The 15,115-nt window shown below is 44.6% G+C and overlaps 1 protein-coding gene across 4 annotated transcripts in view; it reads right to left on the bottom strand.

The window, feature by feature from the left end:
- The window catches only part of LOC121574010 (rap guanine nucleotide exchange factor 6), a 159,030-nt gene that overhangs the window by 36,507 nt on the left and 107,408 nt on the right, over positions 1-15,115 (bottom strand). For all 4 annotated transcript variants that reach the window (XM_041886512.2, XM_041886513.2, XM_045222660.1 and 1 more), the window contains exons 8-10: positions 8,707-8,887; positions 4,194-4,330; positions 2,762-2,920 (exon numbers count right to left, since the gene is read on the bottom strand). In XM_041886512.2, the coding sequence (XP_041742446.2) occupies positions 2,762-2,920; positions 4,194-4,330; positions 8,707-8,887 (477 nt within the window). The remainder of the gene's footprint in view (positions 1-2,761; positions 2,921-4,193; positions 4,331-8,706; positions 8,888-15,115) is intronic.

Raw genomic sequence — 15,115 nt, 5'->3', positions numbered from 1 at the left:
AACTGGGTACTCAAACAGCAACACAAAAGAGTCCCGGGAGCAGGAGAGAGGCATGGCAGGGAAGGATGACTGGTGGCTAGTGCTAATGGTCCAGCCACGCTCCACTAGCTACTGGTCCAGCAATGCTAGTCTACAAGCTAACAGACTAGCTACACTCCCTTGGCAACTGGTCCAGCTATGATAGTAAACACTAGCCACAGTATGCTATCTTGGTCCTGCTACTCTCCCCTAGCTAACATTCACCTGGCTGAACGGTCAAGCTACACACCCCTGGCTAGCGTTCACCTCTGCATGCGGCCGTCTCACTGAGCTGCTGTTCAGGGTCTGAAACAGTGACAGAAAACAGTGCTTCTGGTGAAAGAGCTCTTGAAGGAACTAGACAGGTTTGTGTAGAAACTGGGTAGTAACAGAGAGAGTTGCTCAAACCAGTTCTCGAGTGGCAGGCTACTTTTACTACTGCTGCCTCCTATCTCTATATTAAGACCAAGTTCCTCTTCTGTATGACTAAGCAACAGCTCTTCAACATAGCCCTCCTTCGCTTGTGAAAACCAACACAATTTTCAAGAGATTAAACAGGACCTTAAGCACTTACAAATGTGTAACATTCTACGAATTGGAATTCGTAACATACAGTGGGGGAAAAAAGTATTTAGTCAGCCACCAATTGTGCAAGTTCTCCCACTTAAAAAGATGAGAGAGGCCTGTAATTTTCATCATAGGTACACGTCAACTATGACAGACAAATTGAGAAAAGAAAATCACATTGTAGGATTTTTAATGAATTTATTTGCAAATTATGGTGGAAAATAAGTATTTGGTCACCTACAAACAAGCAAGATTTCTGGCTCTCACAGACCTGTAACTTCTTCATTAAGAGGCTCCTCTGTCCTCCACTGTTACCTGTATTAATGGCACCTGTTTGAACTTGTTATCAGTATAAAAGACACCTGTCCACAACCTCAAACAGTCACACTCCAAACTCCACTATGGCCAAGACCAAAGAGCTGTCAAAGGACACCAGAAACAAAATTGTAGACCTGCACCAGGCTGGGAAGACTGAATCTGCAATAGGTAAGCAGCTTGGTTTGAAGAAATCAACTGTGGGAGCAATTATTAGGAAATGGAAGACATACAAGACCACTGATAATCTCCCTCGATCTGGGGCTCCACGCAAGATCTCACCCCGTGGGGTCAAAATGATCACAAGAACGGTGAGCAAAAATCCCAGAACCACACGGGGGGACCTAGTGAATGACCTGCAGAGAGCTGGGACCAAAGTAACAAAGCCTACCATCAGTAACACACTACGCCGCCAGGGACTCAAATCATGCAGTGCCAGATGTGTCCCCCTGCTCAAGCCAGTACATGTCCAGGCCCGTCTGAAGTTGGCTAGAGTGCATTTGGATGATCCAGAAGAGGATTGGAAGAATGTCATATGGTCAGATGAAACCAAAATATAACATTTTGGTAAAAACTCAACTCGTCGTGTTTAGAGGACAAAGAATGCTGAGTTGCATTCAAAGAACACCATACCTACTGTGAAGCATGGGGGTGGAAACATCATGCTTTGGGGCTGTTTTTCTGCAAAGGGACCAGGACGACTGATCCGTGTAAAGGAAAGAATGAATGGGGCCATGTATCGTGAGATTTTGAATGAAAACCTCCTTCCATCAGCAAGGGCATTGAAGATGAAACGTGGCTGGGTCTTTCAGCATGACAATGATCCCAAACACACCGCCCGGGCAACGAAGGAGTGGCTTCGTAAGAAGCATTTCAAGGTCCTGGAGTGGCCTAGCCAGTCTCCAGATCTCAACCCCATAGAAAATCTTTGGAGGGGAGTTGAAAGTCCGTGTTGCCCAGCGACAGCCCCAAAACATCACTGCTCTAGAGGAGATCTGCATGGAGGAATGGGCCAAAATACCAGCAACAGTGTGTGAAAACCTTGTGAAGACTTACAGAAAACGTTTGACCTGTGTCATTGCCAACAAAGGGTATATAACAAAGTATTGAGAAACTTTTGTTATTGACCAAATACTTATTTTCCACCATAATTTGCAAATAAATTCATAAAAAATCCTACAATGTGATTTTTTGGAATGTATTTTCTCATTTTGTCTGTCATAGTTGACGTGTACCTATGATGAAAACTACAGGCCTCTCTCATCTTTTTAAGTGGGAGAACTTGCACAATTGGTGGCTGACTAAATACTTTTTTTCCCCACTGTATCATATGAATTGCAGATTATTATTATTTTCTATTGCAGGACGTAACATATCATAGAAAAGGAATACGTTGCACACAATTGTGCACAATTTTCGGGGACCCATTTTGGCTCGTGGGTGCTACTTTGAAAACTACTGGCTGAAATTATACAAAACCTCTGTAGCATCACTTACATTTACACCATAGATACCAATACTACACCGTTTATACCACTCATCTCTATATTTCCAAGGAATACAAGAACACCGCCATCTTAATCTTCCAACCCGATGGCAAAAGGGAAAGAACAGTTCCCATTTAATTTCTCGATGAGGCTGCTCCTTGTTCAGTATAATAGGGTTATAATAGCAGTCTGATTCAATTTCACATTGAAATGGCAACCCTAATCCCGATATAGTGTACTACTTTTGAGCAGGCTCCATTAGGCTCCCAGGGCCCGTAGTGCACTATATAGGAAATAGGGTGTGATTTGAGACTCAGACCTAAGAGTCCAGATGCTAGGAGTCTAAATAATTATATGAGAGAATAGTATCTCACCTGGCAATCGTCCCCCTTGGTGCGTACCACTCCGCTCATGTACTGCTTGTCCAGGGAGGGGGAGATTCCGAAACTGTTGCCCATGCAGAGGGTCTCCATGCGGCTGTCTGTGTGGCTGATCTCCACCGACCCCTTCAGGATCACATACCACAGGTCCAGCTGGGGGGGGGGGTTGCACAGTGATGACAGCAGCAGTGCCAAACACCATCACTAAAACAGGGACTGACTGACTGGCTGGCTGAACGTCATAATAGAGGAGATGCTTTCATGGAGCTTCACTCAAAAGATTCATTGTTGCCTGGTATTATAATATGTCTCTGTATGTGGAATACAGAGTTTGAGTGAATAGAAGAGGTTCTCCAAAAGTGAAGTGTGTTTTCCAACCTTATGAATCTCTGCACTAATGTGCTTAGAATATAACACACTGAAGTCCAATATCAGACTGCAGACTAAGGGTGAGGTGTGTGCAGAACTCTGCAGGCAGGGAAGTGCTCGTCGAAGAGATTAACATCTAGCTTACATCCACAGTAACTCTATGAGATGGCTGAACATGGCTTTCAACCATGAAGGCAATAAAGGCTTTTCAAAGTGGAACACAGACAGGCAAAGCTTTATCACAGGGAAGCATTGTGAAGGAGGGAGATGGAGGAAATGTGATGAGCTGCCTTCACCTTTCCCCCCCTACCCTCTACTATCTATTTTCTCGCCTCCTCATTGTCTCGTAGCAGTGTTAAGGACGCTGCAGTGAAGGCTGACTGATTCCCTCTGACCTTCACACCAGCCCACAGCAGACCAGGCCAGGCAGCAGGTCTAGGAAATCTAGCATCGCCAACCTGTCTAACATACTGAACTCACACACGCACATCGCCTTGTGTAGCTGTCCCCTGCTTTACACACCTGTGTGTGTGTAGATTCACATTATTGACGCAGATCCCATCCACTTGTGCTAAAGTAAGTGGTGAGGCCATTCAATGTAATATATTATGTTGTCGGCTGGGCGCTGCCTTTTGCAGACAGCCGTGAAAGATTCCCTTTTTCTCAGGCATGTAACTCAATTAATTAGTTCTGTAAGTCTGGTTAAATGATTGACGGTTGCTGCTCTGCAGCAAGTTTCCTGCATGGCTTTGAACAGAGTTAACTTGGGCAGTTGGCTACATACTGTACATCCCATTCATTTGGAGATGAAACCTGCGGCTATAGGATGAAATATGGTGTTTTAGAGATGTGGATGTGATCACTGGTGGCTGCTGTTACAGGATGGAATAATGTTACCACGTAATCAGACCAGGGAAAACTCTGGGCCCTAGTTATAGCCCATATAACTACATCCCAAACGTTTTCCTGGTAACGTTACATGGTCAGGAAAAATTCCTAGCTCTAGTGATGTGGAATGGTTGATCAGGAAGGTGTGTGTTCTGGCTATGGTCCGTACCTCCTGTTTGTCCTTTAGGATTATGGTCCCCGCCTGCTCCACCACCTCAAACACCATGACAGTACACAGGTCCCTCCGCACTGACATGGTCATGTTGGCAAAGGCTGGCAGCTGGTGCATGAACTCCAACAGTTGTTCTGGATGGGGGAGAAAGGAGAGAGAGAACATGAGAGGGGAGACAAGGAGAGAAGGGTTTTTTCTGAATCAAAAAGGGGCTTAGGTGGTGGGCGTGGCAGGGGGCGCGGTCGGCGCGGCTGAATTTTAGATACAATTTTAGAGGCCCCCATGTTGGCGGAGTAGATTTTCTTTGCTTTTAAAGCAAATTCCCTGGAATTCTATGCATTTTGCCATGGCTAATGCTGTGATCTTTTGTTCAAATACAATAACAAAATCTATACTACTAAATTCATTGTTTTGGGACATTGTTTTGGGAATTTTCAATTCTCCCTGACTATCTAGCTTTTATCTTGGTGATTGTTAGTTCTCAAAGATTATGTATAAAATAATTATATAGGTCCCTTATCTTTTCTACATACAGTACCAGTCAAAAGTTTGGACTCTTGGCATTCTCTCAACCAGCTTCACCTGGAATGCTTTTCCAACAGTCTTGAAGGAGTTCCCACATATGCTGAGCACTTGTTGGCTGCTTTTCCTTCAATCTGCCGTCCGACTCATCCCAAACCATCTCAATTGGGTGGAGGTTGGGATATTGTGGAGGCCAGGTCATCTGGTGCAGCACTCCATCACTCTACTTCTTGGTAAAATAGCCCTTATACAGCCTGGAGGTGTGTTGGGTCATTGTCCTGTTGAAAAACAAATGATAGTCCCACTAAGCCCAAACCAGATGGGATGGCGTATCGCTGCAGAATGCTGCGGTAGCTATGCTGGTTAAGTGTGCCTTGAACTCTAAATAAATCACAGACAGTGTCACCAGCAAAGCACCCCCACACAATAACACCTCCTCCATGCTTTAGGGTGGGAACTACACATGCGGAGATCATCCGGTCACCCATACCGCATCTCACAAAGACACGGCGGATGGAACCAAACATCTCCAATTTGGACTCCAGACCAAAGGACAAATTTCCACCGGTGTAATGTCCATTGCTCGTGTTTCTTGGCCCAAGCAGGTCTCTTCTTCTTTTTGGTGTCCTTTAGAAGTTGTTTATTTGCAGCAATTCGACCATGAAAGCCTGATTCACACAGTCCCCTCTGAACAGTTGATGTTGAGATGTGTCTGTGACTTGAACTCTGTTAAGTATTAATTTGGGCTGCAATTTCTGAGGCTGGTAACTCTTATCCTCTGCAGCAGAGGTAACTCTGGGTCTTCCATTCCTGTGGCGGTCCTCATGAGAGCCAGTTTCATCATAGCGCTTGATGGTTTTTGCGACTGCACTTGAAGAAACTTGCAAAGATCTTGAAATGTTCCGTATTGACTGACCTTCATGTCTTAAATTAATGATGGACTGTCTTTTCTCTTTGCTTATTTGAGCTGTTCTTGCCATAATATGGACTTGGTCTTTTACCCCCCCGTAACTTGTCGCAACACAACTGATCGGCTCAAACGCATTAAGAAGGAAAGAAATTCCACAAATTTCCTTTTAAGAAGGCAAACCTGTTAATTGAAATGCATTCCAGGTGACTACCTCATGAAGCTGGTTGAGAGAATGCCAAGTGTGCAAAGCTGTCATCAAGGCAAAGGGTGGCTATTTGAATTTATGTGTTCTTTCATAGTTTTGATGTCTTCACTATTATTCTACAATGTAAAAAATAGTTTAAAAAAACAAAAACCATTGAATGAGTAGGTGTGTCCAAACTTTTGACTGGTAGTGTACTTTATATCTCGTTTTAGTCGTTTAAGTTAACACTGAAAGTGTTATCCATCAAATTTTTAGGTGACCTGAAAAAACGCTTAGGTGGCCCGCCCAATGATTTCAATGGCAGATAAATCCCAGGCGAGAAAGTAATAAATGAAGAGAAGATTTTGCATTTTAACAGAGAATAAGGAGGCAACATAAAATAGCATATGGGAGGTACAGTAGAAGAAAAGAGTTGGACAAAAACAGACAAAGAGTGAGTGAAAAGTGAGTGAGCTGTGGTCTGATCAGCTGTGTTACTGATAAGAATGTAGCACCTCAAACATTTATTGGTCACATACATGTGTTTAGCAGATGTTATTGCGTGTGTAGCGAAATGCTTGTGTTTCTAGCTCCGACAGTGTAGTAATATCTAACAAGTAATATCTAACAATTTCACAACATATACCCAATACACACAAATCTAAGTAAAGCAATGGAATTAAGAATATATAAATAAATATATAGACGAGCAAAGTCAGAGCGGCATAGACTAAGATACAGTAGAATAGTATAGAATACAGGAAATACATATGAGATGAGTAATGCAAGATATGTAAACATTATTAAAGTGGCTAGTGTTCCATTTATTAAAGTGGCCAGTGATTTCTAATCTCTGTATATAGGCAGCAGCCTCTAATGTGCTAGTGAAGGCTATTTAACAGTCTCTCGGGCCCAGCTTTGATGCACCTGTATTGACCTCGCCTGCTGGATGATAGCGGGGTGAACATGCAGTGGCTCGGGTGGTTGTTGTCCTTAATGATCTTTTTGTCCTTCCTGTGACATCAGGTGCTGTAGGTGTCTTGGAGGGCAGGTAGTTTGCCCCCGGTGATGCGTTGGGCAGACCACACCACCCTCTGGAGAGCCCTGCGGTTGCTGGCGGTGCAGTTGCCGTACCAGGCAGTGATACAGCCCGACAGGATGCTCTCTCTGTAAAGTTTGTGAGGGATTTAGGTGCCAAGCCACATCCTGAGGTTGAAGAGGCGCTGTTGCTGTCTGTGTGGGTGGACCATTTCAGTTTGTCAGTGTACGCCGAGGAACTTGAAGCTTTCCACCTTCTCCACTGCGGTCCCGTTGACGTGGATAGGGGGGTGTTCCCTCTGCTGTTTCCTGAAGTCCACAATCATCTCCTTTGTTTTGTTTTGTTGAGTGAGTGAGAGGTTATTTTCCTGGTACCACACTCCCAGAGCCCTCACCTCCTCCCTGTAAGCGGTCTCGTCATTGTTGGTAATCAAGCCTACTACTGTTGTGTCATCTGCAAACTTGATGATTGAGTTGGAGGCATGCTTGGCCACGCAGTTGTGGATGAACATGGAGTACAGGAGGGGGATGAGCACGCACCCTTGTGGGGCCTCAGTGTTGAGGATCAGCGAATTGGAGGTGTTTTTCCTACCTTCACCACCTGGGGGCAGCCTGTCAGGAAGTCCAGGATCCAGTTGCACAGGGCGGGGTTCAGACCCAGGGTCTCAAGCTTAATGATGAGCTTGGAGGGTACTATGGTGTTGAATGCTGAGCTATAGTCAATGAACAGCATTCTTACATAGGTATTCCTCTTGTCCAGATCGGATAGGGCAGTGTGCATTTTGATGGCGATTGCATCATCTGTGGATCTATTGAGGCGGTAAGCAAATTGAAGTGGGTCTAGGGTGGCAGGTAAGGTAGAGGTGATGTGATCCTTGACTAGTCTCTCAAAGCCCTTCATGATGACAGAAGTGAGTGCTACGCGGTGATAGTCATTTAGTTCAGTTACCTTTGCTTTCTTGGGTAGAGGGACAAGGAAGCATGTAGGGCAGTGTGCAGTGTGATGGCGATTTCATCATCTGTGGATCTATTGAGCATGTGGGGACAGCAGACTGGGATAGGAAGAGATTGAATATGTCCGTAAACACACCAGCCGGCTGGTCTGCGCATGCTCTGAAGACGCAGCTAGGGATGCCATCTGGGCCGGCAGCCTTGCGAGGGTTAACACGCTTAAATGTCTTACTCACGTCGGCCAAGGAGAAGGAGAGCCCACAGTCCTTGACAGCGGGCCGCATCAGTGGCACTGTATTATCCTTAAAGTGGGTGAAGAAGGTGTTTAGCTTGTCCGGAAGCAAGGATTGTGTCCTATTCTCTCACTCTGACTGAGGAGGCATTACGTCCTGTTCCCATGCAGCCTCTAGTCTCTAGTTACACCAGTGCCCTAGAACAGGGTGACCTGACTCCAGCCTGCAGTAGTGCAGCCACACCAGCCTCACTCTCTGTAAAAGGCCCCCCCTCCCCATTTCCTCATATCTCAGTGGGTCTGCAGGTCCGCAACTGTGGGTCTGCGGTGCCTACTGCCTAACAAGCCAACAGCAAAGGAGACTTTCAACCCATGCATCCAACAGCCCCCAGGCAGGCCTCTCTCTGGGTCCTCTGATGTGTGGGCATGCAGCTTCCCCCTCCCTCAGGACTGCACTAATAATGAGGTGGCCCGGCTGATTGCCCGCGCAAAAATAAAACGTGAATTAAACAGGGAAGGCCCTTAGTATTTATAGAAACAGAGGGAGGGGGTGTGGGAGTGTGTGTGAGAGAGAGAAAGTGTGAGAGAGAGAGAGAGAGAGAGAGAGAGAGAGAGAGAGAGAGACAGACTGAGTAAAGGGGGTATTCAGGGGAGAATGTTGTGTGCAGCTCACCGATGTCATCATCGTTGCGGTCCACGGGGTCCTTCTCCAGACACTCCCTGACAAGGTCTCTACCCAACAGGGTGTCTGACGTCCTCTCCAGGTCTTCATCCTCCTCCTCCTCTTCTTCAGAGTCCACCGCCGCCTCCGGGAGCCCCGACAGGTCCACGTCACCCATCTCGCTCTCCGTGGCCTGCAGAGATGACAGACATAACCGTGGTTATTGTTTCAACTAATACAAAAAAACACACATAACGCCAGAACAGACACCCTGTGCAAAAACAAGAGATAGCCAAACACTTCACTAAGCATTATGCATACGCTAATTATTCATATTTCTCCATGCTGTTTGGCCAGATGGTTGGGAGGGTTGAAATGAGCTGGTGCTGAGGGCTATGGAAGTTTCAAATCGCCTGGGATTTGAACCCGCAACCCGAGGTTAGGAGACCAGCTCTCCAGTCACTGTAGCAATATTGCATGCCATCTGTCTGCCCCTCTAGGACACAGTAACAGAGACGACACCTGCCTGCTCTGCTCTGTTCAAATCAACAGGAATGTTCCCTTAACACTAGAACTGCTAAAGCAGTCATTTTACTCTGCCATTTTTAAAATCATGCCCCTCTCCATCCTTGACTTTTTCCAAATAAGTCTATATAACACACTGTCGTTGTTAGAATTGTAATATCACAAACAGATCTGGAGTTATAACCCGTTTTAGAAGGGCATTGCATTTTTTGACTAGTTTTCCCCCGTTGCCCCTCCTTCTCCCGACAGCAGGGTCTGCTCTGCTCCTTCTCCCGACAGTGCCCAGTTGATAATCACCCCGATATTTGCCTTCGAAACTGAACCTAAACGGACACTAATTTCATGCATATAACAACAGATGAAATAAATGAAGTAAAGTACGATGGGGGAGAATGGGTGAGTTGATGAGTGAGGGGAAGCGGACAATGCATCATTATGTAATCACCAATTGTGAATGAAGAACAGGGCGGGCCATTCTATCGTATTGGTATCTTCTAATTCTAATCTCAAAATGGTATGTACCCTGTATCAGTCCACTGAATCAAAGCAGTCTAATCAGTCTACTTTGGCCTACTTGGAGTACACAGTGACAACGTGCATCATTTACAATGGCAAGAAGAACACGCCGAATGGATGCACATGCTGCGTTAGCGTTGCTACAAGATCTGATGAAAGCGACTCAGATGGTGAGGAAGAAATGGACAACTTCTCCACTTCACTGTCATTGGCGAACAAGTTGCTTGCAAATAAAACAAGCCTGGTCGGCACCATCAACAAAGCGAGACGGGGGCTCCCTCTCTCAGCGCAAAATAAGGCACCTGCACAGCCGTTGTACTCCACAGCGGTGCTGAAGAATGACAAGACAACATTCACACTATACCAATGCAAGGCTAGAAAGAATGTTCCTGTCATGAGCACCATGCATCCGACAGTTGCCATCGAATGGGACACAATCAAGAGAAAAACGGATATTTTACGCACTACAACCAAACAAAGGTATGTCTATATTACTGTACATAATACGCATTGCCATATCTATATATATATATATACAGTTGAAGTCGGAACTTTACATACACTTAGGTTGCAGTCATTAAAACTCGTTTTTCAACCACTCCACACATTTCTTGTTAACAAAGTATAGTTTTGGCAAGTCGGTTAGGACATCTACTTTGTGCATGACACAAGTAATTTATCCAACAATTGTTAACAGACAGATAATTTCACTTATAATTCACTGTATCACAATTCCAGTGGGTCAGAAGTTTACATACACTAAGTTGACTGTGCCTTTAAACAGCTTGGAAAATTCCAGAAAATGATGTCATGGCTTTAGAAGCTTCTGATAGGCTAATTGACATCATTTGAGTCAATTGGGGGTGTACCTGTGGATGTATTTCAAGGCCTACCTTCAAACTCAGTGCCTCTGCTTGACATCATGGGAAAATCAAAAGAAATCAGCCAAGAAAATTGTAGACCTCCACAAATCTGGTTCATCCTTGGGAGCATTTTCCAAACGCCTAAAGGTACCACGTTCATCTGTACAAACAATAGTACGCAAGTATAAACACCATGGGACAACGCAGCCGTCATACCGCTCAGGAAGGAGACGCGTTCTGTCTCCTAGAGATGAACGTACTTTGGTGCAAAAAGTGTAAATCAATCCCAGAACAGCAGCAAACGACCTTGTGAAGATGCTGGAGGAAACAGGTACAAAAGTATCTATATCCACAGTAAAACGAGTCCTACATCGACATAACCTAAAAGGCCGCTCAGCAAGGAAGAAGACACTCCAAAACCGCCATAAAAAAAAGGCTCCAAAACCGCCATAAAAAAGCCAGACTACGGTTTGCAAATGCATATGGGGACAAAGATCGTACTTTTTGGAGTAATGTCCTCTGGTCTGATGAAACAAAAATAGAACTGTTTGGCCATAATGACCATCGTTATGTTTGGAGGAAAAAGGGGAATGCTTGCAAGCCGAAGAACACCATCCCAACCGTGAAGCACGAGGGTGGCAGCATCATGCTGTGGGGGTGCTTTGCTGCAGGAGGGACTGGTGCACTTCACAAAATAGATGGCATCATGAGGAAGGAAAATTATGTGGATATATTGAAGCAACATCTCAAGACATCAGTCAGGAAGTTAAAGCTTGGTCGCAAATGGGTCTTCCAAATGGACAATGACCCCAAGCATACTTTCAAAGTTGTGGCAAAATGGCTTAAGGACTACAAAGTCAAGGTATTGGAGTGGCAATCACAAAGCCCTGACCTCAATCCTATAGAAAATGTGTGGGCAGAAGTGAAAAAGCGTGTGCGAGCAAGGAGGCCTACAAACCTGACTCAGTTACACCAGCTCTGTTAGGAGGAATGGGCCAAAATTCACCCAACTTATTGTGGGAAGCTTGTGGAAGGCTAACCAAAACGTTTGACCCAAGTTAAACAATTTAAAGGCAATGTTACCAAATACTAATTGCGTGTATGTAAACTTCTGACCCACTGGGAATGTGATGAAATAAATAAAATATGAAATAAATAATTCTCTCTACTATTATTCTGTCATTTCACATTCTTAAAATAAAGTGGTGATCCTAACTGACCTAAGACAGGGAATTTTTACTAGGATTAAATGTCAGGAATTGTGAAAAACTGAGTTTAAATGTATTTGGCTAAGGTGTATGTAAACTTCCGACTTCAACTGTGTATATATATATATAGTACCAGTCAAAGGTTTGGACACACCTACTCATTCAAAAGTTATTCTTTATTTTTACTATTTTCTACATTGTAGAGGAATAGTGAAGTCATCAAATTTATGAAATAACACATATGGAATCATGTAGTAACCAAAAAAGTGTTAAACAAATCAAAATATATTTGAGATTTGAGATTCTTCAAAGTAGCCACCCTTTTCCTTGATGACAGCTTTGCACACTCTTGGCATTCTTGGCATGAAACTGGCTCTCATGAGGACCGCCACAGGAAAGGAAGACCCAGAGTTACCTCTGCTACAGAGGTTAAGTTCATTAGAGTTAACTGCACCTCAGATTGCAGCCCAAATAAATGCTTCAGAGTTCAAGTAACAGACACATCTCAACATCAACTGTTCAGAGAAGACTGCGTGAATCAGGCCTTAATGGTTGAATTGCTGCAAACCACTATTAAAGGACACCAATAAGAAGAAGAGACTTACTTGGGCCAAGAAACACGAGCAATGGACATTAGACCGGTGTAAATCTGTCCTTTGGTCTGATGAGTCCAAATTTGAGATTTTTGGTTCCAACCGCCGTGTCTTTGTGAGATGCGGAGTAGGTGAACGGATGATCACTGCATGTGTGGTTCCCACCGTGAAGCACGGAGGAGGTGGTGTGATGGTATGGGGGTGCTTTGCTGGTGACACCGTTTGTGATTTATTTAGAATTCAAGGCACACTTAACCAGCATGGCTACCGCAGCATTCTGCAGCGATACGCCATTACATTTACATTTTAGTCATTTAGCTGACGCTCTTATCCAGAGCGACTTACATTATTTTTTTAATTTTTCATACCCCATGGGAATCGAACCCACAACCCTGGCGTTGCAAACGCCATGCTCTAACAACTGAGCTACATCCCTGCCGGCCATTTCCTCCCCTACCCTAGACGACGCTGGGCCAATTGTGCGCCGCCCCATTGTTCTCCCGGTCACGGCCAGCTACGACAGAGCCTGGATACGAACCAGGATCTCTAGTGGCACAGCTAGCACTGCGATGCAGTGCCTTAGACCACTGCGCCACTCGGGAGACGCCATCCCATCTGGTTTGGGCTTAGTGGGACTATCATTTGTTTTTCAACAGGGCAATGACCCAAAACACACCTCCAGGATGTGTAAGGGCTATTTGACCAAGGAGAGTGATGGATGCTGCATCAGATGACATGGCCTCCAGAAATCACCCGACCTCAACCCAATTGAGATGGTTTGGGATGAGTTGAACCACAGGGTGAAGGAAAAGCAGCCAACAAGTGCTCAGCATATGTGGGAACTCCTTCAAGACTGTGGAAAATAATTCCTTATGAAGCTGGTTGAGAGAATGCCAAGTGTGTGCAAAGCTGTCATCAAGGCAAAGGGTAGCTATTTGAAGAATCTCAAATATAAAATATATTTTGATTTGTTCAACAATTTTTTGGTTACTACATGATTACATATGTGTTATTTCATCGTTTTGATGTCTTCACTATTATTCTAAAATGTAGAAAATAGTAAAAAATTAAGAAAAACCCTTGAATGAGTAGGTGTGTCCAAACTTTTGACTGGTACTGTATATACAGTGGGGAGAACAAGTATTTGATACACTGCCGATTTTGCAGGTTTTCCTACTTACAAAGCATGTAGAAGTCTGTAATTTTTATCATAGGTACACTTCAACTGTGAGAGACGGAATCTAAAACAAAAATCCAGAAAATCACATTGTATGATTTTTAAGTAATTAATTTGCATTTTATTGCATGACTTAAGTATTTGATACATCAGAAAAGCATAACTTAATATTTGGTACAGAAACCTTTGTTTGCAATTACAGAGATCATACGTTTCCTGTAGGTCTTGACCAGGTTTGCACACACTGCAGCAGGGATTTTGGCCCACTCCTCCATACAGACCTTCTCCAGATCCTTCAGGTTTCGGGGCTGTCGCTGGGCAATATGGACTTTCAGCTCCCTCCAAAGATTTTCTATTGGGTTCAGGTCTGGAGACTGGCTAGGCCACTACAGGACCTTGAGATGCTTCTTACGGAGCCACTCCTTAGTTACCCTGGCTGTGTGTTTCGGGTCGTTGTCATGCTGGAAGACCCAGCCACGACCCATCTTCAATGCTCTTACTGAGGGAAGGAGGTTGTTGGCCAAGATCTCGCGATACACGGCCCCATCCATCCTCCCCTCAATACGGTGCAGTCGTACTGTCCCCTTTGCAGAAAAGCATCCCCAAAGAATGATGTTTCCACCTACATGCTTCACGGTTGGGATGGTGTTCTTGGGGTTGTACTCATCCTTCTTCTTCCTCCAAACACGGCGAGTGGAGTTTACACCAAAAATATATATTTTTGTCTCATCAGACCACATGACCTTCTCCCATTCCTCCTCTGGATCATCCAGATGGTCATTGGCAAACTTCAAACGGGCCTGGACATGCGCTGGCTTGAGCAGGGGGACCTTGCGTGCGCTGCAGGATTTTAATCCATGATGGCGTAGTGTGTTACTAATGGTTTTCTTTGAGACTGTGGTCCCAGCTCTCTTCAGGTCATTGACCAGGTCCTGCTGTGTAGTTCTGGGCTGATCCCTCACCTTCCTCATGATCATTGATGCCCCACGAGGTGAGATCTTGCATGGAGCCCCAGACCGGGGGTGATTGACCGTCATCTTGAACTTCTTCCATTTTCTAATAATTGCGCCAACAGTTGTTGCCTTCTCACCAAGCTGCTTGCCTATTGTCCTGTAGCCCATCCCAGCCTTGTGCAGGTCTACAATTGTATTCCTGATGTCCTTACACAGCTCTCTGGTCAGCTCTCTGGTCTTGGCCATTGTGGAGAGGTTGGAGTCTGTTTGATTGAGTGTGTGGACAGGTGTCTTTTATACAGGTAACGAGTTCAAACAGGTGCAGTTAATACAGGTAATGAGTGGAGAACAGGAGGGCTTCTTAAAGAAAAACTAACAGGTCTGTGAGAGCCGGAATTCTTACTGGTTGGTAGGTGATCAAATACTTATGTCATGCAATAAAATGCAATTTAATTATTAAAAAATCATACAATGTGATTTTCTGGATTTTTGTTTTAGATTCCGTCTCTCACAGTTGAAGTGTACCTATGATAAAAATTACAGACCTCTACATGCTTTGTAAGTAGGAAAACCTGCAAAATCGGCA

The sequence above is a fragment of the Coregonus clupeaformis genome, chromosome 9 (assembly GCF_020615455.1).
Source record: "Coregonus clupeaformis isolate EN_2021a chromosome 9, ASM2061545v1, whole genome shotgun sequence".
Taxonomy (NCBI): domain Eukaryota; kingdom Metazoa; phylum Chordata; class Actinopteri; order Salmoniformes; family Salmonidae; genus Coregonus; species Coregonus clupeaformis.
The sequence above is the reverse complement of the archived record's forward strand: the minus strand, read 5'-3'. Positions and strand labels throughout refer to the sequence as shown.